The 26485-nt window shown below is 46.8% G+C and overlaps 1 protein-coding gene across 12 annotated transcripts in view; it reads right to left on the minus strand.

Annotated features, from left to right (window-relative positions):
• The window catches only part of ST6GAL1 (ST6 beta-galactoside alpha-2,6-sialyltransferase 1), a 122864-nt gene that overhangs the window by 16510 nt on the left and 79869 nt on the right, over positions 1–26485 (minus strand). For all 12 annotated transcript variants that reach the window (XM_002716497.5, XM_017346979.3, XM_070072388.1 and 9 more), the window contains 3 exons: positions 14502–14637; positions 9233–9896; positions 1079–1176 (listed from right to left, as the gene is read on the minus strand). In XM_002716497.5, coding sequence (XP_002716543.1) covers positions 1079–1176; positions 9233–9845 — 711 coding nt within the window. In that variant the 5' untranslated portion in view covers positions 9846–9896; positions 14502–14637. The remainder of the gene's footprint in view (positions 1–1078; positions 1177–9232; positions 9897–14501; positions 14638–26485) is intronic.

The raw sequence follows: 26485 nt of genomic DNA on the forward strand, positions 1-26485 counted from the left end.
CTTTTCATCTTTTACTCCTACTCCACCTACACAGCTAAGAACCACCTCCTCAGAGAAGCCTTCCTGACTTTCCTGAAGAGCTCAACTCTCCCTTTCATGAGCCAAGATGGTGGCTATTCGTAAAGAAGTTAAATTCCACCAGCCCCATCCCACCATAGAGTCTTACGGCTGTAGGCCTCGGATACAAAGCAGGCTGTGCAGGGAGCAAGTCTGGCCAGCTGGTGAGTTCCTGGAAGTCAGGAAGTGTAGAGAGAGAACAGGAGAGGAGGCCGGCCAGAGCAGGGGAGAAATGAACATTCTTAAGGGGGCAGCTCTGAAAGAGTTTCTGCCAGGGGCCAGGGATCACTCCACTCTAAGAACCCAGGGAAGCGCACAGAGAGTGAGCGTGGACATAGACACCCAAGGCTCCTCTGCTGACTCAGGACAAGGCAAATGCCAGGCATCGTGCTGAAGGCAGATAGAGCTGCAGCCCTCTCATGCAGTTGTGAGGAATCTGCAATTCAGTTTTGCCCGCTAAGTAAACCTATTGACAGAACCTGGTGGCAAGACTATTTCTCAAGGTTCCATAAGTATTGGGAAATCAGAATTGGCTACCTGAAAAAACTTCAGAGAGCTAATTTTCTAAGGGAATTCATGAAGTCACACACAAATACTAGTGCTGAATTACACCTAATCACATGATGACAATGTTACTTGTGCAACATTTTATAGCTCTCACATGCATTGTTTCATTGACTTTCACAACACTCCTTACTCTCCCCTGGAGCCCCCTGCTCTGCTGTTCCTCCTATGACAGTCCAGGTATAAGCTCCAAGCTACTGTGTCAGCAGAATTCTGCCTCCCTAGGCACTAGACACATTCTTGGGTGCAGACTAACATGGCAGGGGGTTTTAACGAACACATCAGCAGGCTGGTGATCACGGATCACTGTCTTCTCCTTCTCCAGTGTAGAATCTAGGCCTCCAGTGTAGAATCTAGGCCTTGGGAAGGGCAGGGCACTTAGGCTGCGTCTCTGAAGTGCTCCTGGCAGATACATCCCGTGGTCCTTCTCTCCATCTCTGCACAGAAGAAACGTTACCTGAGAGTTCATCAGGCGAATGGTAGTTTTTGTGCCCACATCTTGTTGGTAGTTGGCTGTGGGTGCCCCATTAAACCTCAGGACTGCATCATGACCATCTATAAACCACAAGGAAACAGAAAAGAGGCGATGAGTACTGGCAGTATGCAGGAAGAGAGAGGGACATGAGGAAAGAAGGCAGGAGACGGGCAAGGGAATAGTGCTCCCCGACCGTGGCCGTCATCACACACAGAGAAATGATACTTGTGGTGCTTAGGCAAAGCTCGTATACAGAGGTGATCACCTGTCTGCTGGCCACGCAAAGGCTGTAGAGGTCCTATCATAGCCTTCCTGAAATCTATTCAGTGACACACCTAAGTACCAAGTTCAGAATTAAGTGAACAGGGCCATTGAGCTCCTTGTAGTGGGCTCACTGCTCCATTTATCAAGGGCCAAGCCAGACATTCTCTTCATGTCACCAGCAGGCCACTGTTTCTAGTACTGCTAGAGAAATGCAGATGCTACCATATGTCTAGTTTATTTTACAAGTTACCCCCAGTGCACCTTGAAAAGTGGGCAGCCCTTCAAAGTGGAAGGAAATCATTGCAGCATCCAAGACAACAATTAAGAGTTCCTTCCACTCAGGAACCTGCAGTCCAGGGTAAGATCACAAGCTTGGTGTGGCACAAATGCCACAGGAGCTCATAGGGTTAAACTAAACCATTTATTTTCCTTTTTCTCTTTATTTTTTAAAGATTTATTTTTATTTATTTGAGAGGCAGAGTTACAGACAGAGAGACCGAGAAACAGAGAGAGAGGTCTTCCACCCACTAGTTCACTTCCCAAATGGCCACAATGGCTGGAGCTGGGCTGATCTGAAGCCAGGAGCCAGGAGCTTCTTCTGGGTCTCCTATGTGGGTTCAGGGGCTCAAGCACTTGGGCCAACTTCTACTGCTCTCCCAGACCATAAGCAGAGAGTTAGTTCAGAAAAGAAGCAGCTGGGACTCGAACTGGCACCATAGGGGATGCCAGCACCACAGGCAGAAGCTTAGCTTATTACACCACAGCACCAGTCCCCTTTCTTTCTTTTTCAAATAAGCACTACGTCAGAAATAATACACAAAGGGTCTTCAAAATGTTCATGGAAAATGTATATTATGAAAAAACTGTGCATGGGTTTCAAATTTCTGCAAAAAAAAAAAAAAAACTCACACAACTTTTAACCCATTTTTTTTCACTACCTGTTTTATCTGTTCTCATGCAGATTAGACAGGCCATCTCACAAAACCCTAATTGCTTCCTGTCTCTTTGCAGCTGTTGAGGCAGAGTTTTGGAGACTTAAAGAAGTTTATCTAGCATTGACGAATCTGATGGGGGAGGGATCCAATAACCTGTAAGAACCATTCCATCCTGAGCATTTGTGATCCCAAGGCAGCTCATCCCTACCTTACTTGATGAAGCAAGTTTGGTGATCACCAGACTTGGGGGTCATCTCAACCCTCCAGTATCTTATTTACCTTCAGGTGGTTTGACTTAGGCAATTATTTATCCACACAGATGGATGGGGAGAAGACAAGACTTCTGGCTCACTACAAGATGATCTGGAAAGCAAATGCCCACAGAGCTAAGGGATGATCGCCTCCCTCTTTATGTAGATTTTAATACATACACTAAACCTCAAGATTCCAGACACTTCATTCACAAAATCAGCATCTCGAAGCCTCAATCCCAGAACAAAATGCTGTTGAAACAGCTTGGAAGTCACACGAGTTGTACATAGTCCACGCTTCTATCAGCTTACAGGGCAGACACAATGAACTGCACGTTGGGCAGCAGGTGCATGGTTCCACAACTCACAACTGCAACAAGCCCTATGGAAATCAGCCCACTGGTCTCAAATGTGATTAGCAGCAATCACAGGACAAAGGCAGATCCATCAGAAATTTCACTCTCACAGATGAATCAATTACTGAGGAGAATCCCAGGAGAAAAGCGATGACAAGCTCCAACAGAGTAACCGAGAGTTCCCTCAAAGGACTAGTCACACAGCTGTGGTCAGAGTTAAAGGAAATCTCCATGGGACAAGCTTCTACCCCAGGGCTGGCTACTTCCAAGAACCATCATTAACCCCACGTACCACGCAGAGATACAGAGATACAGAGCTAGGACAGGCCACCAGCATGAGAAGTCTCCAAAGACCACAGTTCTTGCTAACATCCAGCTGGCAAGCAAGGGGCTAGGATCATCCATACCCCAACCCCTTTCTCCTCCTTCCCTCAGATCTTGGAGACACGACGGAAAAAGGGAGACAGCATGACTTGGAGACCAAGGAGGCCGCCCAACAGGGGCCAAGACCTCCAGTCAAAGAAGAGACTGTCCAGGGAGGCAGCAGGGGAAATGGATGTCCCGACTTCACTCTCCCATTTCATGCCTGTGCTTCTCCCAGTCAGTCCCAAGCAAAACCCAGAAGGCAAGGAATACAGTCTACGATTTCAGGGATCACACCCAAATGGGAAAGGATGGAGGAGCAAAGGAAAAACACCCGGCACAGAGCGTGGTCCCTTGATGATGAAGGTCCCTTGATATTGAACTTGATGATGAAGGAGAATTTTTATTTGTTCCACAGATACTGACTGCACACCTACTCTATGCCAGGCTCCATCTAGGCTCTGGAGACAATGGTTGTGAGCAAGAAAGAACAGGTTCTTGCCCTCATAGAACTTTCCCACTGAACAGAGAGACAATAAATTAGCATGACCACCTCTTTGGAAGCTGGTTCCAGCTTGTAGTTACTACTATAACACAAATAGACTGAGCTGTGTGCCAGAGACACTAAGGGGATCTCCTGATAATGATTCTGAGTATGTCTCAAAGCTGAGACCCCAAGGGTAGCCAGGTATGGGTAGGGTCCAAGGAGGTCCTTTCCAGCCAGAAGCTGCAGCAAGTGTCAACTCTGATGAAGGGGAAGAACCCAGCTGGAGACAAGGGAGTGGGGCAAAGAAAAGTTAAAGAAGCCGTTCAAGATGTTGGCAGGAACTCGATTATGTCTCTATGGGGAGACCACATATAAAGTTGGGATTTGACTCTAAAAAAGTTTTTTTAAATAGGTTACGTAAATATAGGGCATAAGATCTCTGGCTGCCAAAACCACCCTTTGTTATTGAGGGCTGAAGAAGTTTCCAGCTCAAATAGACCTCCTGGGAGTCAGGAAGAGAAATCTCCAACTACCAGAAGCCAGCAAAGAAGTCTGGCAAGAGAAGAAGTTGCAGAAAACAGAAGCCACCACCTGTAACTTAAGAGTTAGAGCTTGGAAACAATGCAAATCAGAAAAGGAAAAAACAAATTCAACACTATATGCGCATGATATAATTACATGCTTAGAAAGCAACAGAATTAGCTCAAAGTAAAGTCAATCTACCAGGATGCCCTGCCTCCAGGAGTGGTAACTCTAACCAGCTAGAAATGGTGACAGAAAGCATTTTTATCACCTTTTACCACCAAACATTCTTATTTTGTAAAATTAGCTTAAAGAATCATATAACCATTTGTGGAAGGCTGCATTCTAATTCTGGATAGAGAAACTAGATTGGGGTTACAAAACTATGGCCTGAAGGCCAAGTCTGCCCATCCCTTGTTTTTATGAATAAAGTGTTGTTGCAAGTGCTGGCTATGGCTGCTTTTGTATTACAACAGCAAAGCTGAGTAGCTTTGAGACGGTTTGGCCCTTAATGCTGGAAGCATCTACTATCTGGCCCTCTACAGGAAGTCTGCTAACTTAACCTGTGACATCCAATCACGCTCTCTAAGCTACTAAATCCAAGGCTATCTTCTCAGCCCTCAATCTGCCCAGGAACCTGCCCCAAGTCTGCAGGCACTGATGCCAACAGACGCCACCCCTAAACTCCATCCCTCTCGTCTTCCGCCATAACTTCCCCACTGTGCTCTCTCCTCCAACCCCTGGATGTTTCTGCTTGTTCCTTTCCTTGTCCTTTAACTATAAATCTTTTTCTAGATTTCCTAATCAGGCCTTTTCCTTGGACTCATATTAACATAAATGACTCCTAAATCTGACCTCCATTTCTGATGGTTCTCCAGAACAAAACACCCAACTATACACAGATATCAACCCAAGGAAAATCCACAAATGCTTCCAACTGAACACAGCCAAAAGCAATCTGCCTGCCTCTAGAAACAAACTCCTCGGTGACATGATGTAGTTGACTCATGCGGGAGGACCTGCAAGTCCTGCCTCTCACTCAGGGTCATTTCTAATCAGACATTGCATTCTGGCTCTCCTCCCTTAGGGTGCCTCTCAGACCAGGCCGTTTCTCTCCTCTACCACTGCCTGAACAGACCCAGCATTTTTCAGCTGGATGTGGCCATGGAGCTATGGAGGTTTCACAGCAGTGCTCAGAGAGAAGAGGACTCAGGGAAGTCTCTCCAGAGCACCTGCCATCCCATCTCTCTCCAGTTTAGAAACTTCCTAGGGCTCTCTGTGGCTTAAAGAATGGACCCAAGGTCATGGTGACGACTGTCCAGATTCTCAACCAGCCGACCCACACTGCCTCGCTGGCCTTCTTCCTCGGCCCTCCGCACTCCCCGGGCTCTGCATAGCAGCCACACGGGACTGTTCCCAAGGTGCAGACACACTGCACACCTCTTCCCCTGCAGCCTTGCTTCTTGCCTTTGCCTCAGCTCGGAATGCTCCTCTCTGTTCTCTAGGACATCAGTGGGGGATTAATCACACGAAATTTTGTTAGGACAATACAGTCGCCATGAGACACAGAGTAGAGGGGTGACGTGTGGATGTTTTCCAGTTAAACAAGCTGCTTTCCAACCGCAATTGGCCACCAGCCTGTTGTGTAACCTCTTACAACAGCCAAGTGAGAACAACAACCTTACTTACCTCACAAGGCTACCGGGAGGACTAAAAGAGCAAGACACGCTAGGCACACAGCAGGTGCACAGAAAGTGTACTCCCATGGCGATGGTGTTTTAAAAATGTGTAACTGAACTAAAAACCTGCAACTTGTCTGAGATACTTTACCTGCAGAAGTAAACCAATTCACCTCTGGAAAGAGACACACAAATATGACTGATGCACGTCCCTAAAGGAGAACAAAAGTTTAACCTTGCTGACTTGTTTCTCATCCATACAAAAATTTATTTTTCAAGTTTGTTTTCTTCAAATTTATTATGTATTTGAAAGGCAGAGTTACAGAGAGAGGGGGAAGGAGAGAGAGAGAGAGAGAGAGAGAGAGATCTTCCATTTTTTTGATTTATTCTCTAAATGGCTGAGACAGCCAGAGCTGTGCCAAACTAAAGCCAGGAGACTAGAACTCCCATCAGGGTCTCCTACTTGGGTGCAGGGGCCCAAGCACTTGGGTCATCTTCCACTGCTTTCTCAGGTGCCTTAGCAGGGAGCTGGATCAGATATGGAGCTGCCGGGACTGAAACCAATGCCCATCTGTGATGTCAGTGTCATAGGCAGCAGTTTAACCTACTGTACCACAATGCCAAGCCCTATTGTTCAGATTTAATGTAGCTTTGCAAAAAAGCAGGTTTTAACTTATAACAAAATAATAATAACAACAAAAATCACTGAGCCCACCATTGGCAGGTTTATGGAACTTATGGAGACACAGTACATTATTATAGTCTCTCTAGAAACATTCTTGTACTATAGGAAAAAAAAATTAGTTGGGGGTCACTGTTGTGGCACAGCAAGTTAAACCTCTACTTGGTCAGCATCCTGTATGGCGATGTCAATTCCAGTCCCAGTTGCTCGGCTTCCAACTCACCTTCTTGCTAATGTACCTGGGAAGCCAGCAGAAGATGGCCCAAGAGCTTGGGCCTGTGCCACCCATATGAGAGACACAGATGGAGTTTCTGGCTCCTGGCTTTAGCCTGGCCCAATTCCAGCTGATGTGAGCATTTGGAGAGTAAACCATAGGATGGAAGAAAGATATCTCTCTCTCTCTCTCTCTCTGTCACTCTGCCTTTCAAATAAATAAATAAATATGTATTTTTTTGAAATTGCCATAAAACTTAACAGATTTGGGTTTTCTAGCCCCATCCTATGGATATTTCCCTCCCTGAAAAGCAATAATATCTCTTCAGTTCTCTGCACAAAAACCTCATCAGCAGTACTATTTGTAAGAGCAAACAACTTGAAATCATCTAATGTGTTCACTGGTTGGGACTGGGCTCAACACATTCTGGAGGGAGGGAAAAGTCTCCAGACCTGGCACGCTTCTTAGGACTTCCAGGGTTCAACAAGGGGCATGAATGAATAAAAAGAACAAGTGAATAAATGCCTTAGCATATATGTATCAGTTTAAATGCCCAGAGGATACACCCTATAAAAGATAGGACATTTGAAGCTTAATAACCAATTTTTATTATATCCCAGGATCAAAGTTCTCCCGTGGTACTTACGTGAAGCTGTAACTGCAGTCCACAGAAAAAGCCTACTTTCATTAGTCTTTATTTAAATCGCTGTGAAACGGGGCTGGTGTTTGGTGCAATGGTTGTGACATCACGTGGGGACCCACACGCTGTCTCAGAGAGCCTGGTTGGAGTCCTGGCTCCTCTCCTTCCCATCCTGTTTCCTGTTCATGTGCACCCTGGGATGCAGCAGTGATGGCTCAATACTTGGGTGCTGTCACTCAAGTGGGAGACCTGGACTAAGTTCCTGGTTCCTGACTTCTACATGGCCCAGCCCTGACTGAAGTGAACATTTGGGGAGTGAACCAACAGACTTCTGATCTCTCTCTCTCTCTCTCTCTCTCTCTGCCTTTCAAATAAAATTTAAAAACAAAAATTATTTAAAAATCACTAGAAACTTGTAAGGAGTGCATAAAAATCACACTGTCGTCACAATTCATAGAGGTCTCACGCTGTGCCTCAAGCTTCAACCGAGGCACACAATGATAGCTCGGTATGAAGAAGGAGCAGCTAACACCTGGCAGAGCCTAAATATTGCTATTATGCAGCAAAAAAATGGGGAAGAAAGAACGAAATTTAGTTCCATTGTGGGTGAACAAAAACTAATCACATTTCATTTCTAGAAAACAAAGTCAAAAAGAAACCAAAAAAGCATGAGCTGGGGTGGAGCTGGTCATCTTGGCAGCTGTTATTGGTAAACACTGCCTATTTGGGGAGGTAGAAAATGTGATCTCACACTTCTTTCTGCTCTAGAGAATCCAATTTGGGTCTACTTTTCTTGTTGAGAGCCTGTGTTGGTTTTAGACCATTTTTCCTGGCAGTCACATGAAGGAAATAAAAAAGGAGACAAATGACCTCACCTGCTCCAGTACCTCCAGCCTGAGAGAGAAGTAAGGCTTCCTGTGCTTTGCTTTCTTTAGTCTGATTCATTTCAGAATAATGGAAAACACATTCTCTCCGAATGAGAGTAATAAGAGGCCCTAAGCAAACCCATAGCTCTCTGTTGCACAGGTTTACAAATACGGATAGACTTTCTATCTTCATCAGCTGCAAAGGGGTTCAAGAAAAGCAAATTGATGGATTCTGACCAGTGACTTACACAAACTTTTTTGGGTCACACACGCTTCTAAGAATCAACTGCTATCTGAGAGCTCTCTCTCTTTCTGGAGAAATGCACTGAGTCTTACAGGTGCATGCACACACACACACACGCACACACATACACATTATACACACCTAATCCACAGATACTCCCACATGCAATTTTAGAGACTCATGGGTCCCCTACAGATGGTCCAGAGCTCCCAAGTTAAGAATTCCCATTCTAACTAGCTATTTTCGAAGAGAAAAGCTGAACATCACCCAGTCAGGTGAGGTTAACAAAGTCTCCCATTCAACTGGTAAAATAACAGAATTTCAGAGCCTGAAAAATGAAACAGAGATCTATGTTTCCAATGCTTTCAACAATCAATTCTAGCTTTCTGCTTATTGCTAGAGGTGGGACTCCCCTTTCAAATGAAAACATCTGCAGAACACCTATCCTGAAAGCAGATAAAACCAATGCTAGTGGATAAAGGCACCGTGGGCCTGAATCCCTGCCCCTACCTCTTTCAGCTGCCCCGTGGCACCTTCAAGAAAGATGGCTGAAAACACTGCCACGGACCTGCGCCCTGTCCCCAGGGCCCTCACTCAGTGTTCAGAGAACAACATCAACACCTCAGAACGCACCTATTTCTCGGCCCAGCTGGGAGGACTTCAGAGATCCAGCTGATGAGACAACAGCACACCTGCCCCACGGCCCAGCCTTGGTCCTGATGTTCTCCTTGGGCAGGTAACCCTGCCATTCAGACGTGTTGAAGGGAAAATCTGTGGCCTCTACCATGGACACATTGACGTGGTCCCGGAGGTGGCAGCGCAGGGCCTCTGGGCTGTACTGAACGCCTGGCCCTGGCCCCTTGTAGGACACCTTGTACTTATTCATGGTCAGGTAATTCTTCCAGATCTTCTGCAGCCTGGGGATAAGGTTTTTGGATGAGCTGTCCTTGTTCCACACCTGGAAGGGGAAGGTCTCTGGTTTGGCCTTGGCCGGGGCCCTGGGGCTGCTGAGGGCCTGGCCGCCCCTGAGTGGGGTCTTGAGAGTGCTGCTTGAAGACACAGACTGGGAGCCAGACCCCATGGCCAGTTTCTCCAGACTCTGCAGCTCTTGGAATTCCTTGGTTTGCACTTTAAGAGAATCGTAGTAACTTCCTTTCTTCTTTTCTTTCCACACACAGATGACAGCAAACAGGAGAAAAGCCAGGACACAGCAGCTGAATTTTTTCTTCAAGTTGGTATGAATCATAATGAAGAGTGTGTTGAGAGAAGCCACTCCAATCTGAGCAGGAGAACGAGCCTGAAAAGAGGAAGACACGGGGGAAAGTGACGCAGAGAAAACCCAAACACGGCCTTCGGTGAGCCAGGCGCTGATCCATGGATTTAGAGGGAGGAGACTTAATTCCAACCCTGGTCTACCTCCCACCTACTGTGCAACGTTAAGTGCTCGAGCAAATTCGTTTATGAGTTATGACTGGTAACGGTCAGACTGTAAGGGTCTCCAGCCCAGGAGATGCCCACCATATTAGACCACGGTGAGCATGGTGCTCCCTGGGTTATGCCCCACACTGATCCTGGTTGTGGGGAAATTAACTGCAAAAACATCTAGTGTGCCTGACACATGGCAGGGGCTGGGGGCGGGGGGTGGCTTTAAATGGCAGGTGCATTCCCTTGGACACTCCTTCTCTCTCTCTGAGCCACAAACACTTCTTGGGTCCTTCTGCCACCACTCTCTTCAGCCTGAGTCACCACTTCTGGTTGCCTGGGTCCAGCTCACCCTCTGCTCCCTGAAATTGTTGAGGTCTGGAACTGCATCTTATACATCATTTGGTTTGAGGAGTTTTGACCTGGTAAATGAAGGCAGGCATTGACTGAAATCAACAGAACCAAGGCGGAGCAGACTGATCCATCTACCTCGCAAACTCCAATCTCTCAAAAACCCTGAGGGGTCCAGCATCCTCTTAAATACTCATAGAAAGACCTCTCGCCTTGGATCTGTGGTGCATCTCTCTGAGGGCTGCGATTCTAGACTCCCACCTGAGAAGAAAACTAAGGGTTACTAGCTTTACAACATAACATTCAGATTTGTGCAGTGCGTGACCAAAACAAAAAAAGCACTGTTAAGACAGGAAGCTAACCAAACTCAAGAGAAAACAGGAAGTCTAGGTAAGATAACAGAGATGTGGCCAATTAGCACAATGAAAACAAAAACGTGTCAGGCACAGGAGATATTGTTTTCAGTTAATTTCACCATAACCGGGGTCAGTGTGGTGCATAACCCAGGGAGCACCATGCTCACCACAGAGTAACATGATGGGCAGAGGGGCTCTGACCATTACCAGTCACAGGTCTTAAGGACAGCATTCAATCTGATCAGCAAGGTTTTTTTTTCCCTTCAAAATTGTACTTAAAGCTGACTGCCACCAGTCCCCTTTGGGTTTTCCTCTCTTGGAAGCCCCACTTCCACGCAGCTTTGGCTGGAGGTCCTTGATTTCTAATAAATACTTTTAAATCTCAAAAAAAAAAAAAAAAAAGGACAAAGTTTCAATCTCCATTCTGAGATATTAATGGAAGCGCCCAGGACGACAGACATGAGGAAATGGTTGTGCCGAGGTTCAAATCCAAGTGCAGTTGATTCCACAACCCATGTCCTCCCCATTACAACATGTGCAGAATTGCTGAACATTCTGGAAAACAGATTTCACTAAGCAAACAGAGCCTGAATAGGCACCTTTATATCTGGGTAAAAACCTACTTTGTTTTCTCAGAATTTATTGTGTAACTGAATGGAAGATGGGAGCCCTTTGAACTCAAACAAAGTCTTCACCTTTTGGAAAAAATAATTTGGTTTCTTTTTTTTTTGACAGGCAGAGTGGACAGTGGAGAGAGAGACAGAGAGAAAGGTCTTCCTTTGCCGTTGGTTCACCCACCAATGGCCGCCACGGCTGGCGCGCTGTGGCCGGCACCCTGCGCTGATCCGAAGGCAGGAGCCAGGTGCTTCTCCTGGTCTCCCATGGGGTGCAGGGCCCAAGCACTTGGGTCATCCTCCACTGCACTCCCTGGCCACAGCAGAGAACTGGCCTGGAAGAGGGGCAACCGGGACAGAATCCGGCGCCCCGACCAAGACTAGAACCCGGGGTGCCAGTACCACAGGCAGAGGATTAGCCTATTGAGCCGCGGCACCGGCCATAATTTGGTTTCCACCAACAGGCTTATTTACTGTAATGAGGCAGGCAAGACAAAGCAATTGCTCTGGGGTTTTGCTAACTCATAAACAGTCTGAAGGGTCTTCCTGTGGAGTCTGCACCTAAGACTGTGAGAGCTGTGGTTACTGGCCTGAGTAACCACAAAACCTGGCTTCTTGTCTCCATTCTTGGTGGCCTTGGGCAAGTCCGTACCTCTGTCTGAAGAGTGTTGGGAGGACCAAGGGAAAGGATGGTGTAAACAGGCTCTGAACTGGGTAAATGCAAGGTCCTCTGAGCCAACAGGGGAAGCAGCCGCTTGGCCTGAGGGTCAGGAGGGGGTGAAGTGGTACAGTGAGAGGTGGCAGAGTGCAGTGCTGGCCACAGCTGCCCAGCCTCAGCTTCAGGCTCCTCATCCAAGACTCTCATTTACTGATGCCCAAGTGGTTCCTGGACTCCCCTGGCAATACTATCCGAAGTGGTGCTGCCTATGGCCCCAAAGCTTCGTAACTAGAATAATGAGTTCCTGCCTTGGGCTGCTGAGACTCCAGAGGTAGAGAAATATACACAGAGGATGAAGAACTCAGAAACAAGATCGCAGTGTGGGAGGTAAGAGGGCTTATTCTAGCATCAGAAAACCAAGACATTCAATTTACTGTGAGAGCCAACAAGGTGAACCATATGACCATGCAACAGCTGAAGAATGAGAGGCAAAGGGAAGTAGCAGTGTACCGAGGGTCTACTCCACAAGAGGTACCTCATCTGCACTTCACGTTGAATCTGTACCAGAGCACAAGGGGAGGGAGCATGACAACCCTATCTTAGAAAGTGAAGAGGAGCCAGCGTTGTGGGGTAGTGGGTAAAGCTGCCACCTGCAATGCTGGCATCCCAAATCGGTGCCAGCGCAACTCTTGGCTACCCTGCTCTGCTTCTGATCCAGCTCCCTGCTAATGGCCTGGGAAAGCAGCAGAAGATGATCCAAGTGCTTGGGCCCCTGCACCCACGTGGGAGACCCGGATAAAGCTCCTGGCTCTTGGATTTGGCCCCACCCTGGCCGTTGTAGTCATCTGGAAGAGTGAACCAGCAGATGGAAGATCTCCTCTTTCTCTCTCTCTAACTCTGACTTTCAAATAAATAAATCCAAAGAAAGAGAAGAAACTGAGCCTTAGCAAGGTCATAAGGCTCTCCAAGGTCAGTAGCTAATCAATGTTAGAATCAAGATGCCAACTCATATCTGTCTGACTCTGAAAGTTCCTGGTCTTCCCACAAAAGGGCAGGGATCTGTGATAAGGAACAGAGCAAAGTCAGCATTGATGAAATAGGACCCAGAAACCAGAGTCCCCAGAGAGACGATGGCGGAAAGGCCGCCTTCAGCCTCAGTGCTGCACCAGCCATCACCGGGTGCACTGCCTTAGCACTCGGGAAGCCCTTTCCCATTCCTTAGGTTTCGTGAGACCCAGCCTAACCCTGTGAGATAGTCAGAGACTTCATCAGCTCCATGTACAGCTGCATAGGTCGTGAAAACATAAGCAATTTTCAGAGTTGCATGAGTGATACGGAGATGGTGGCCTTTCATCTTGATTTTCTACACGTGTGAGTGGAAGGAGGCAGCAGGGAGGGGCTAGATTCACCATCTGGGGAGCTGAGACCCAGCGAGGGCTGGTGTTGGCTTCCTGCCCACACCTGCTCTGCAAGGTGAGCTGCTCAGGAAAGAAGAAATCCCCAAACAGCCAGCCCAGCCACAGTCCTGTGACCCTCTGTTGGGCCCAGCCTTCATGGCCTGTGCCCTGTCATGGCCTCAGAGCACCCATGGGAAACCTCGCGTGAAGACCCGTTTGGTCCCTTAGTGCCTCCCCCCGCCCCGCCGTGCCCAGGCTCCAGATCCAGGAGCTGGAGGGAGTGTCTGGACACAGACTCTTAGAGCTGCAAGACCCTTTCTTAATGCTCATGGTGTCCTAATGAGACAGACTGAAGAAGCTTCATCTACACTGCCCAACTGAAGTAAAGAGTAGCAAACCTGCCTCTCGGAATTCTTTGGAAAAACACACCAAGCGTTGAATCTTCCAGTCACACCAGACTGATTTTTTAAGCTTCTAGGTATTTGTAGGACCGCATTCTCTCTCCTCCATTCGCCTATCAACTCCCACAGCATCACCTTGTGGAGCTCAACTTCCCTTCAGCAAGAACCCTGCTCCCGGCTGCTCACCAGCCATGCCTACTACTGCTTGCATTTCACGCCTCACTCACCGCTGGACAACTCCTTCTGGCCTCATTCTGAAACCCCAGGACCCAGCACAGTGCCTGGGATAGAGAGAGGACTCCAGAGATTCCTGAGCTAACATGAATGGATTCATGACTGCTTCCCACCATGGGCATGCGCCTGGAGGAACACAGAAACAATCCATCCTATGTGCTACAGAGACCAAGCCGACTCACCAAGACGGCCTCAGTACCAAACGCAGGGCATGGCGTCGACTATGTGCTCAACAAACGTCAAGTGAATTACGGAATAACTCAGGACCTATTTTAGACTACGGAATGGACAAGCCACTCAGTCCCACCCTTCAATAAATCAGTGGTTAACGAGTACTAAAGAATAAGTGCATATTTAAAAAGCGAACAGCAAAGCAGCAGTCAGACACCGCAATCCTGAAGATTCTTGCCCAAAAACTCTACCACTGAGGAATACGTTTTGCTGGCCAGGCTTCCCCAGTGCCCCTTACCTGCTTCAGGCTATTTCCCGGTGGGCTGCAGGCCTTCCACGTCCTCAGGAAGTAGCACTACTCTCCATGGGTGACAGGTTCTCTTTATCGGATCTGGAGGCCTAGGCTCATTCCTCTCAGGATGATCAAAAAACATCTGCAAAGGAAAAAAGAAAGGAAGTAACAGCTGTTTGCTAGTTGAAGCAGGGTTAAACATTAACACCAGGGAGAGGTGCTTCTGCAGGCCTCGGCTGTGATGCAACCCACAACCCGGGAGGCCCCGAAGGCTCAGAAAGAGAGATTTGTCTGTTGCAGGTGCAATGCTGCAGATCTGAGAATAGCAGAGAGAGGCTAGACACAGACCACAAAAGATAAAGTCAGCTGTATCAGCCAACTCAAGAAGAAAGGGTTCGTTAATCTCTGGCTTAGGGGTAAAGAGAAAGCCATTAGACGCATCCCAAAATAAACAAGACAAATTCCCCCATTTACTTTCAAAGGATATTTAATGGTATATGAAAGCTCTGTCAGTATAATAAATTACAAAATTATAAATACTACCCAAACCCGGGGGAAAATACATTTAAAAACACAAATCAGGGAGAAAGGGTAAGAACCACCCAGGATGGTAGAATAATGAATATTTTAATATTTTGTTCACTTTATGTATATTCCAAAATTTCTAAACTATGCATGCATTACCCTGAATTATTATCAAAATATAATTCTATAAATATCAGTTCTTTCTTCTTTTTAATGCAGCGTAGAAAATTAGCAAGGAAAATATTTAACAAATGTGATCACAAGAAAATGCCCACTTCTCTACAATGAAAATACTAAAACTAGAGGCCTGTGTTGCAGCACACCAGCTTAAGCTGCCACCTACAGTAGCAGCATCCCATAGCACAATGTCAGTCCCAGTCCTCGCTACTCTGTTTTTGATCCAGCTGCTTGCTAGTGTGCCTAGGAAGGTGGAAGAAGATGGCCCAAGTGCTTGGACCCCTGCCACACATGCAGAGACCCAAATGGAGTTTTAAGCTCCTCGCTTCAGCCTGACACAGACCAAGCAGTTGTGGCTATTTGGGGAGTGAACCAACAAATGAAAGGTCTCTCTCTTCCCACTGCCCAGTCTTTCCCTCTTGCTCTGTCACTCTGTCTTTCAAATAAATAAATAAGTAAATCTTTTAGAAAAAAACAAAACAAAATACTGAAAACTGTAATTAAGAGGAAAACTAGATTTAAGGTAGTAAAACCTCCCAAAATAAACAGAGAATCAATATGAACAGACAAATCACAAAACAAAAAACACAGTTAACAAGCATATGACATTATGGTAAGTTCTGAGAGGAACCCCAAAGGCACAAGTGGGATTTTAAGATAGAACTTCATAGAATTTATGTTGGTCAATAGTCTTCAAAATGATTGTATTCACTGCTGAACAGACTGTAATAGAATTGGCATACATTCAAAGGAACAGTATAAATTTAATTCAACCTTTCTAGAAAGTATTCAGCCCATAGCATTAAGAGCTCATGACTACTAAACGAGTTACCATACTTTCAGGAAATAAGGCTGAATAAATAATTCAACAGGAAAAAGATCATATGCTTTGGATTCCTCTCACAGATTCTTCATTTTTATTTGGAAGGCAGAGAGACAAGGAAAGAGATCTTCTATCCACCAACTCACTCCTCACTCACAATGGTTGGTACTGGGCCAGACCAAAACCAACATTAACCCAGAATTCATCCCAGGGTTCCTCGTCGGTAGGAGAGACCCAAGTGAGCCATCACCTTCTACCTCCCAGTATATACATTATCAGGAAGCTGAATTGGAAGTGCAGGAGCCCTTGAACCAGGCATTCTGATATGGGATGCAGGAGTCCCAAATACCAACATAACCACTGGGTCAACTAAGCTTCCAGCAGCAGTATAGCCATGATACATCCAGCTGAGAGAATATACACAGTTGTGTGTGAATTTATGTAGCAACAGGGAAGAAAATCCTTCCAAATTATAGTAGAAATGTTACCTGTGCACACGTTACTGTGACTAAAAGCTATGCATATCCACGCATCTACAAAAAATGACCACGACTGAGACCCAAAAGAGCTTTTTCCAATGAGCAAACTGATGAGAGATTAATTTTTATCTTTTTGGTCTGACTGCCTTTACTCTTCTTATGTTAGTGGGATAATTAAGGCAAAACTCCTGGGGCTGATGTTGAAAATACCCTTCAACCTGATGTATCAACTTGGAGATCTGTCCTGGGAAGAGCCAGCCAGAAGACATGCGGGCCTAACTGGCCTCACTCCATGACCCAGGAGCAATCCCTGCTCTGAAGGCCAGGGATTCAGGTTGGGAGAACTCCAGTCTTTCATGACTGAGAGGCAGGCAATCAGACCCTGGACAGGACTGAGAGGGTGGAAGCGAGAGGTGCCACTATCCTTTGGCAAACAGTTCACAGCTCTCATGATCAACTCAAGAGAACTGGTTTCCGGTCAGGCAATGTCTCTGGGAGCTGTTCCACTTTCCCTGGCATGAATTTCCTTTGTGGTATAAGCATTCGTAGCTATGCACGCATTCTTATCATTATTTGATTATTGTCCATCTCTTCCCACTAAAAATGCAAGCCCCATTAGTAGGCAGGTCAGCCTTCCTCACTGTGATAGCCAGTGAGTATCTCCAGACACAAAATGAGAGTCTGGCACATAGTAGGCCCTCACCAAGCATCTGTTGAGAGAAGGAATGGGGAGCGGGCTGGCAACTCTTAAGAGTTCTCCACTTAGCTCACACCACTGATGGAAAAGACCTTCTCAGTGCCTACCCTGTGGGCAGTCACCTGAGACTTGGCTCATTCCTTTGGTCTGTGCATGCTGGCTTGCTGCCCTCCCCTCATGTGTGTGCAGCTGGGACACAAGGCTTTTGTCTGAGCTCAGCCCACAGACGTCAGAAGAAGGCATGGACCCCGGATCTTCCTCCCTTACGTTGACTGCACCGCCTTGGAAAGATTCGCCCTCTGAGAAGATAAAAATCACTCCTCGTTCTTGGCTCCGAATGCGAAGCATTGGAAAGGTGTGCAGTGCAACTGTCTATCTAGGGCTGTACGCGATGAGGGTCTTCCAAAAATAGGCACTGCTGCTGATGAGACAGCAGCCCTGGGGCCCTGCGGCCAGCTGCAGAGGCAGTGACAGAATCCTCACCTCTCTGTGATACTTCCAGTCACCACCGCAATGGCTGCCGCTTATTTAGTGCTAGCTGTGTGCTAGGGACTTGTTACAGCTTAGGGGTTAAGAGTATAAGCTTTGGAATCAGACTAATCTGGGCTCAGCCCAAACTGTGTTTCTTGTCAGTTACATGACCTTGGCAAGGTACTCAATTCCCTAAGACTCAACTTCTTTATCTGTAAAATGGGAATAAAATAACAGATCCTATCTCATATGGTTAAGACTCAAGTAAAATAATAAACCCAAAGGGATTGCAACTGTGCCTGTGACCGTGTCATCTACTCCTCCCCATCCTTTATTCTGTAGATGCCATTTCTATCCCCTTTTATGAAAGGGAAAACTAAAGCAAGATACGCAATTTGCCCAGAGCAATTCCAGTGGCACTCCAAGCATCGCAGGCTCTCGTGGCTTTGTAGCTCCACACAGAAAGTCCTTCTGCATGGACTGAACTCTTGTACCCTGCTCACAGGGACCCACACCCACTGAGCCCCGAACAACCAGCTCCAGAGTGCCCTGATTCTGAAGCTTTCCCTGGCTCTGCAGAGAGTACCATGAGTCTATTTTGACCATCTCCAAAGTATATGACTTCTCTCTGTTTGCAGGAATGCTGTCCCAACAGACTGGGAGTTCCCTTCAAGCATCTTCAGTTCCCCGCTGCTAGCCAGGCTCTGGGCCAGAACCAGGTGATGCCCAGTCATGACATCATCCCTCCCCTCTCCCTACTGCCTTCAGTGGCCAGAATCACCCCACCACCACCACCACCACCACCTGCCCCTCTGCACCATTGTCATTGCAGTAACAGAGAACCTACCACTTCCCCGGTTTGCACAAGGCTGTGCCCGTAGCTCTCCCGCTTAGAAAGATCTCATAATGAAGGGAGATCTCCTCCCTGGAAAGAATAAACCCAGTGGTTTCAGCTCTGCTCTGCAGAGCCACACAGACTCAGATACAACTCTGGCTGAGCACATCAGGCTCAATGCTGAGAACTTAATGAGCACCCGCTCATTTCGCCCCTGGAGCGACCCTTTGCAGGCTAAGCGGCTGACCCCACCCCACCTGACTTCTCAGAGTCATCTTCTCCCCGACCCAGGATCCTCCTCTGCATTCCAGGAATGTCTGTGCTCCTGACTTGCCGCTCTGCTCCTCACCGCTATTTGTTGTGGCTTTCAGTGATAAGGACACTCGCCTAAGAAAGATGCTAGTGCTGTGGCCTCACTGCTCTTTGATCTTCTCTGCCCCAAAGACTGTGACCTAGCCACAGTCCTTTCCAAAAGTGACTCCCTCCATCATCCCAATCCCAGGAGGCCCCTCTCCCATGACCACTCCAACTCATAGCCTTGTGGCTCGTCCCTCGCTCCCCTCATATCTCCACTTCCCTTGCTACCCAACGTAAGCTCCAGGCCAGTCATTGCTCCCTGGCCCTCTCTTTGTCACCACACATGGTTGGATACAATCCAGTCCTGGTTAAATACAATTATCTCCGCTACACTACACCTGCAAGCATGCAATGGCATATGGCCGGAGAAAAGCGCACCGCGATCTGACTGAGTTCACTTCAAGTTCATCACTAATAGCCAGGAGGTCTTGAAAGCTTCCCAGCAATCGTCTGCTCATTTTCCAGTCTATTCATCTGCCTCTCTCTAGAAGGCTATATGGCTTCCTCCCCAACTCATGCTTTTCCCTGGTGAACTAGTGACTTGTCCGTGGAGAAAACAGGAACTGCCAGTATAGTGTTTCCTGAGGTCCCTGACATTACCTCCATTGACATTCCTATGTCTCTGGTTACTATAGATGCACTGCCTGTGTCCCACACTTGTCCACTAGATCCTACACTGCTGTCCAGTTAGGCAGCTGTTCCAGAAAATCTTCCCTTTGTCTTCTGCATCAATAAGTGTCCCACTCTCAAAGATTGTTCCCATCGGCACATAGCCATGCTGTTATTCTCCTATCTTAAAAGGTAAAAACAGAAGATCTCTCATGACTCAGGTAGCCACCCCTTGACTTTGATCAGTCTTAGCATCCTAACAGGGAGATACCCAGACAACACGTGCCTTATGATGTGATGCAGTACAAAGCACAGCACAACCTGCCCCCCACCTTTGTTACCTGTATACGGTCAAGCCTGTAATACACAATTTCAGCTTTTAAGAAATTGTCTGAAGAAAGAACAAATTAAACAACAACAAACAACAGACAAATCCAGAAAGCAGGACTTCTTATAAGAAAACTGAACTGTTTTCTACAGTTAAGTTAATAGCCAGTACAACCATTATGGAAGACACTATGGGTATTTATTCCACAGAAATATGAAAAAAGATCACCATATGACCCAACCATCCTACTCCCAGGAATTTATCCAAAGGAAATGAAATCAATATACGTAAGAGTTATCTGTACCCCCATTTTTATAACAGCTCAATCCACAATTGCACAGATATGGAATCAACCCAGATGTCCATCAACTGATGACTAGATAAAGAAAATGTGGTTATACGTGACAGAATACTACTCAGCCATTAATAAAAATGAAGTCTTGTCTTTTACAACAAAACAGATGCAAATGGAGACCAACTAGTGAAATAAGCCAAACCCCAAAACTGAAAGCATAGGAGTGAAACTGACATACTATGATTTGATTATTGTTTACAGTCCTTGTCTACATTAATGTGGAACAGTGGTCTTTCTACTTTCTACTTGTTGAACACCATATTTAGTTGGGTATTAAGACTGTGATTATAAAATAAATTGAAAGTATGTTACAACAAAAATTAAAAGAAAAAAAGGGGGGAAGAGGAAGGAGAAGTATCATTATATTCTTAGAACTGTATCTATGAAATACATGAAAGCTGTTCTTTTTATATTAACATATATTAACAAAACATCTTAAAATGGCTTAAAAGACATCATAAAAGCCGACGCCATGGCTCAATAGGCTAATCCTCCGCCTTGCGGCGCCTGCACACCGGGTTCTAGTCCCGGTCGGGGCGCCAGATTCTGTCCCGGTTGCCCTTCTTCAGGCCAGCTCTCTGCTGTGGCCAGGGAGTGCAGTGGAGGGTGGCCCAAGTCCTTGGGCCCTGCACCCCATGGGAGACCAGGAGAAGCACCTGGCTCCTGCCTTCGGATCAGCGCGGTGCGCCGGCTGCAGCGCGCCGGCCGTGGCAGCCATTGGAGGGTGAACCAATGGCAAAAGGAAGACCTTTCTCTCTGTCTCTCTCTTACTGTCCACTCTGCCTGTCAAAAAAATAGAAAATAAATAAATAAAAAATAAAAAAAAAAAGACATCATAAGACATCTTGCTATATATCAGTTTGAACAAAACACCTTTGGTGATAAATGGAGATATCTGAATATAGATTATCATATGGTAACGAGACTTTATTGTTAAATTTTATTAGGTATAATAATAGTATCATATTAGGTTTTTTATAAAGTCCTATCCATGTGCAGTAATAAGAGCTAAAATCTATTTTAAAACATTTCAGCCAAAAAGCAGAGTAAGCAACTATGCAAAGATGCAATGCCATTTTTCAGATGTATTCCAATACAGCTGTGCAAGGTACATGAGCAATTTACAAATTCTTTTCTTCTTGGATAATTATGTCATTTGGGAATAGGGAGAGTTTAAAAAAGCTTGAAGCAAAAGGTTACAATAGACCTTTTATGCTTTGTTTTACTGAAGGAATTAATGAAAAAGACACATGAGCATGATCTTACAAAAGTCACATATTTAGCCATTTCCCGGCCACTCCCCCAAACGTGGTGAGATCATTTCATCTTTCAGTTCTAGCCCTAGTTCTCGTTCCTCTACCGTAAAACTCCTTGAAAGACTGGCCAGATTCTGGCTTCAAATTTCTCCCCATTTCCCCATTTCCCCTTGAATCCACTCCAGTCAGGGCCCCGTTTCTAGTCCCTCCACACTGCTAATCAGATGCCCACAGCCCAGCCTCTGTCCTGTTCACTTAACCACTGCAGGCGCTTCTGTCACAAGCGGCCAGTAGTATTCCCTGCAGTAACTACGTCTTCTGTCTGGATCCAGCTTCTTCACCTGCTTCCAAAAGCTACTCTTTCCCTGGCTGCTCTCCTTCTCAGCAGTCTCTGTGGCTGGCTCCTTGCCATCGCCCCAACTCCTGTGTCCTGAACTGTCCCTGGCTCTCCTCCACACGCGCTCCTGTCTACCCTCACCTCCTCCCCTCCAGCTGTGAGCGTGCAGTGTGTTCCCCTCTGCCCAGCCTGCAGCTCGCACTCAGCTGAAGTGCACTACAGTGAGCTCAGAGAGCAGTTCCTGTCTGTGGGATTTTATGGAAAGGAAGTCTTTGAAAATTTAAAAGGCAAAAAAAGTGGATGAGAATGGGGGACTAGAAAAACCAATGTGTTCACTTCTCTATTTAACCTAGAGCACGTTGCAAAAGAACAATTACTCTTGGAATACAGCAGCGCTGTTAAAATGAGGCACCGGAATTCAAGTGAAGTGCAGCTCATCACTTTGCTTTAACAAGCACTGCAGGCCATTCTGATGCAAGAGGGCAAATCTTAGACCCCAGTCTGAGAAAGAGGCGGCCCCGCTGTGCCACTCCAAGTGAGATCTGCAGGCAAGTGCCAGTCTGAGAAAGCATTTCAAGGTCAGAGTGAGAAAAGTATGGAAATATGGGATGCAAGCAACTTGTACAATGATTTAGAAGAGCGGGTTTATACCTGTTGAATCTAACAGCTTTTAAAATGACATTTGTATATTAAATGTCTCTTTTTTATTTCTTTATTCCATAATCCCTTTTTGTTGTATTCAACTATAGATGCATGGGAAATTGAGAGGGGGAAAAAACACAGTCCTTTACCACCAATAGTTTGAGAAGTCCTAACTTTGGAGAAAAAACCCACTCAGAGTCATCTCAAAAATCCAGATTATAATCCCGGCTTTTTTGCCTGTTGGTGATATGATCTTAGGCCAGTTAGTCAACTTCTGTGTCTTGTGTGTTCAGTGGAGAGTGTGGATCATAATATTTGAAAGTTTACAAACATTGTGGTAACCTAAGGATAGATTTCTATCACTGGGTTAGCCTTGTGCTAAGTGCTTTGTGCAAGGAACGCTCAGGTAATTGGTAATTCAGTAAAGCTCATTCAATTCTTGCAATAACTTGTTGCCTGAGGCAGCACGGTTATCACCAGCTTCCCTGAGTCTCCAGGGAACTGGACCAGGCTGCCAGGCTCCAGGCCCCCGAGCTCCATTGAGAGCCAGCACGGACCCAAACATTCATAATTCTGTCAAACACTTCTAACAAGTCACTGGTTTGCTCAAGCTGGACGCAAAGGGCAGAAACCCAATAAGCAAAAGGAAATCGACTTGTAGCTGGAGAATTGAGAAGACATTCGTGCAGGAAGTCGTGCAAGACTGACAGTGTCTGAGCTGTGTCTGTACGTGTTGACCAGAGGAGCAGACAGCTGCGGAGTGATGGCGAGGAGGAGGAGAGACGGCCCAGACCACAGCTCTAAAGTTCCAGGAGCTTTCATTCTGGCCTGACCCAGCTGTTCCAGACTCAGCCTGCAAAAAAGGGTCTCTTTGCAGGGATTAGACTGTTTCCCAGACAGACAGGTGCAGATGGAGAAAATAATGAAGTCCTCTGAAATGCCAAAGAGGTTTTCGAAGAACCTGGAGAACAGATGTGTGTGGGGCATGTGGAGTCCCCAGCACGTGGAGCGCAGCAGTCCCTGAGCATGACCGGTCCCACAGAACAGCAAAGAGAACCCTGAGCTCAGGATTAACAGAGCTGTGGCAAAGGGCCAGCGCAGCCATTTGCTGCCGTCTCAAACTCTGTGCCCTCCAGACATGTATTTGTGGGAAGGTTTGCTGACCTACTCAATGAGAACAGGTCGGCCTTCCCCATCCTGTTACGGGAAAACGGTGGTGGAGAAATTATTGTTCCGCTGGTTCTTTGTCTCACATGGAAGAAGAATTTCCAAGTAGACAAGCAGAGCGATTTAAAAAGATTTATTAGAATCAAAGGCCTCCAACCAGAGCGGCTTCCAAGAGAGGAAAAAACCCAAAGGGGCTGGTGGTGGTGGGGTTTTTAAGCACAATTTCAAAGGAAAAATACTTGACAATCAGATTGGCATTCAGTTACCAGGCGGGGACAAAATCCATCGAAAGGCCTGATTTACAATTCTGCATCCTGTCTGGCCTGCCCAAGATAAAACAAAAACCATCCAGAAGGGTGGGACAGGTAACTGGTTTTCGCAGTAAGCTGTGAGCTCAGGAAGAGCTCCCTGGCTAGTCTCAGGGTAAATTTGGAGATTCTGAAGGAAGGAGGGTGGCCTGTTTGTTCTTGCTAAAGAAAACTTTGGGGAAGGAAGCAAATATTTTGCACCCCAGATTCTACTGGGACCACCCTGACGACCTATGAACCCATCTGACTCTGCATACTCCCACCAGTTCCCGGTCTTGGGTCTTTAGAATGGCCCAGCCCCAGAAGGCAGCTACCACACTGAAGACCCATCTGCACTCAGCTCCATAAACAACAGGTAAACAGAGCATAAAGAGCAAAAGGGCCTGGCCAGAGGGCCTCCCAGGCAGCACACCACCCTTCCTCTTTCCAGTCCCTCACTACACCACACCCCTACACCCTACACCCTACACCCCTACACCTCAGAAAACCAGTGAGAGCAGAAACAGGTCACCCTCCTCCCCAGGAAGCACTTGTTCCTTCCTCCTAACTTCACCACCCCCTGCTGCTTTTGTGTCCCTGGAGTCTTTGAAAGCAAACGCCAGACTTCTCTTCAGTTGTCCTCTATCAGTCCTTCCACTGGCCTTCCAGGAGCAGGTGTCTGGAATGGATGGTGTAAGAATGTCCCTGAAAAGCCATTCGAGCAAAGACTGGAGGGAGGTGAGAGAAGGGGTCGTGCAGATTTAAAAAAAAAAAAAAAAGTATTTATTTGAAAGTAGAGTTGACAGAGAGGGAAGGAGGAAATGAGGGAGAGAGGGAGAGAGATGTCCTAACCCTAATGTCCTAAGACATGCATTGTGTGTGATGAGTTAACCTACACCCTGGCACCTAGAATTGAACCATCCTTCGGAGAACTGGGAACATAAGCCCTTAGATAATTTTATTTAGGGTTTAATTCTCTAGATTACCACCCTACACACACACACACACAAAACCAGGTTCTTCCAGAGATGCCATGAACATATATGATAATTACATATGACCACAAAAATCAAATCCACTTTCAGATTTTTTTAAACAATTCTTTCAAATATGTCTTTTAATCAACTGATGATCCAAACGAGCCTTGTACATTTTTGTTTCTGTGACAGGCCGTGTTTAACTCCCTTCTTATCTCTAACAGGTCCCTGTGCTCTTATGTTTTTTCTTTTTTCTTTTTCATGGCATGCATTTGTTGAGGAAACTACGGAATGTGCTGCCTTCCGACTCTGGCTGAAAACTTTCTCATGGAGCTCCCCGCATTCCTCTTTGCTCTGTGTCTCCTACAAACCAAGTGTAAGATTTCAAGGCTGGTTGAGACTCTGTGGTTTCGAGTTCAATGGTTCTCCCAGTTTTGTTTGTTTTAAATCTAAAAGGATCTAAATGCTGATAGTCTAAGAAAGCTAGGGGTGGGGGGAAAGAACAGGAGGCCCCAGCTCCCCTACTTTGCTGGGGTCCCAAGCCCTGTAAGAAAACACACACCAATACTCATAATAAGTTCATTCATTCAGCAAATCCTCATTGTCTACTCTGAGTCTGGCTGGAGACGCGGAAGTGCAGAGACCAGCCAGAAATCCTAATCCCCCAGCACTTGCCTTCTGGGAAGGAGGCAAATAAAGGCAGACAAAATAAATACATATGAAGTGCTTGGCAATGAAATAACTGCTGTGCAGAAAACTAAAGCAGGGAGAGGCATGGGGCAGCTTGGGGTGGACGGCGGGCAGATGGTGTAAAAGTGCTCGGAAAACACATTTGAGCAAAACTGGAGGGAAGCGAAGGAAGAGGTCGTGCAATTTCTTTTTAAAAATGCATTTATTTGAAGAGCAGAGTGACAGAGAGGGAGGGAGGAAATGAGGGTGGGGTGGGGTGGGGGGGGGGTGGAGGAGAGATTCCATCAGCTGCTTCACTTCCCCAAATTCCTGCAACAGCTAGCACTGGGAGGTCAAAACCAGGAGCCATGAACTCCAGCTGGGTCTCCCACACAGGTTACAGAGCCCAAGTACTTGAGCCATCCTCTGTTGCCTCCCAGGAGTATTAGCAGAAAGCTGGATCGGAAGTGGAGGTGGGACTTAGTCCCAGGCACCCCCAAATGGGATGCAGGCTTTCCAACCCACTGTGCCACAACACCCGCCCCGCCGCACAGATTTCTCAGGGAAAAGGTTTCCTGGTGAGGCAACAGCAAAGCTCCCGAGCAGGAGCATGCCTGGAAGATTCCAAGAACAGCGCAGAGACCTGCCAGAGTGGGTGGGGAGCTGGGGAGCCGGCCCTGAGTCCGGGGAGGTGCTAGGCGCCAGGTCAGGCTGAGCCGCAGACTGCGTGAAAATTGTGGCTTTCTCTCTGAATGAGATTCAGTCATTCTGGGTGCTGCATTGAGAATCAGTTGTGCTAGGTGTCGGGTTGGGGAGGGTAAAAACCAGAGGATCTTTCAAGAAGCTAGTTCTTGGGGCCGGTGCTGTGGCGCAGCAGGTTAATGCCCTGGCCTGCAGCGTCATCATCCCATATGGGCGCTGGTTTGAGACCCAGCTGCTCCACTTCCGATCCAGCTCTCTGCTATGGCCTGGGAAAGCATTAGAAGATGGCCCGAGTAG

Source organism: Oryctolagus cuniculus, chromosome 4 (genome assembly GCF_964237555.1).
Source record: "Oryctolagus cuniculus chromosome 4, mOryCun1.1, whole genome shotgun sequence".
Classification (NCBI taxonomy): Eukaryota; Metazoa; Chordata; class Mammalia; order Lagomorpha; family Leporidae; genus Oryctolagus; species Oryctolagus cuniculus.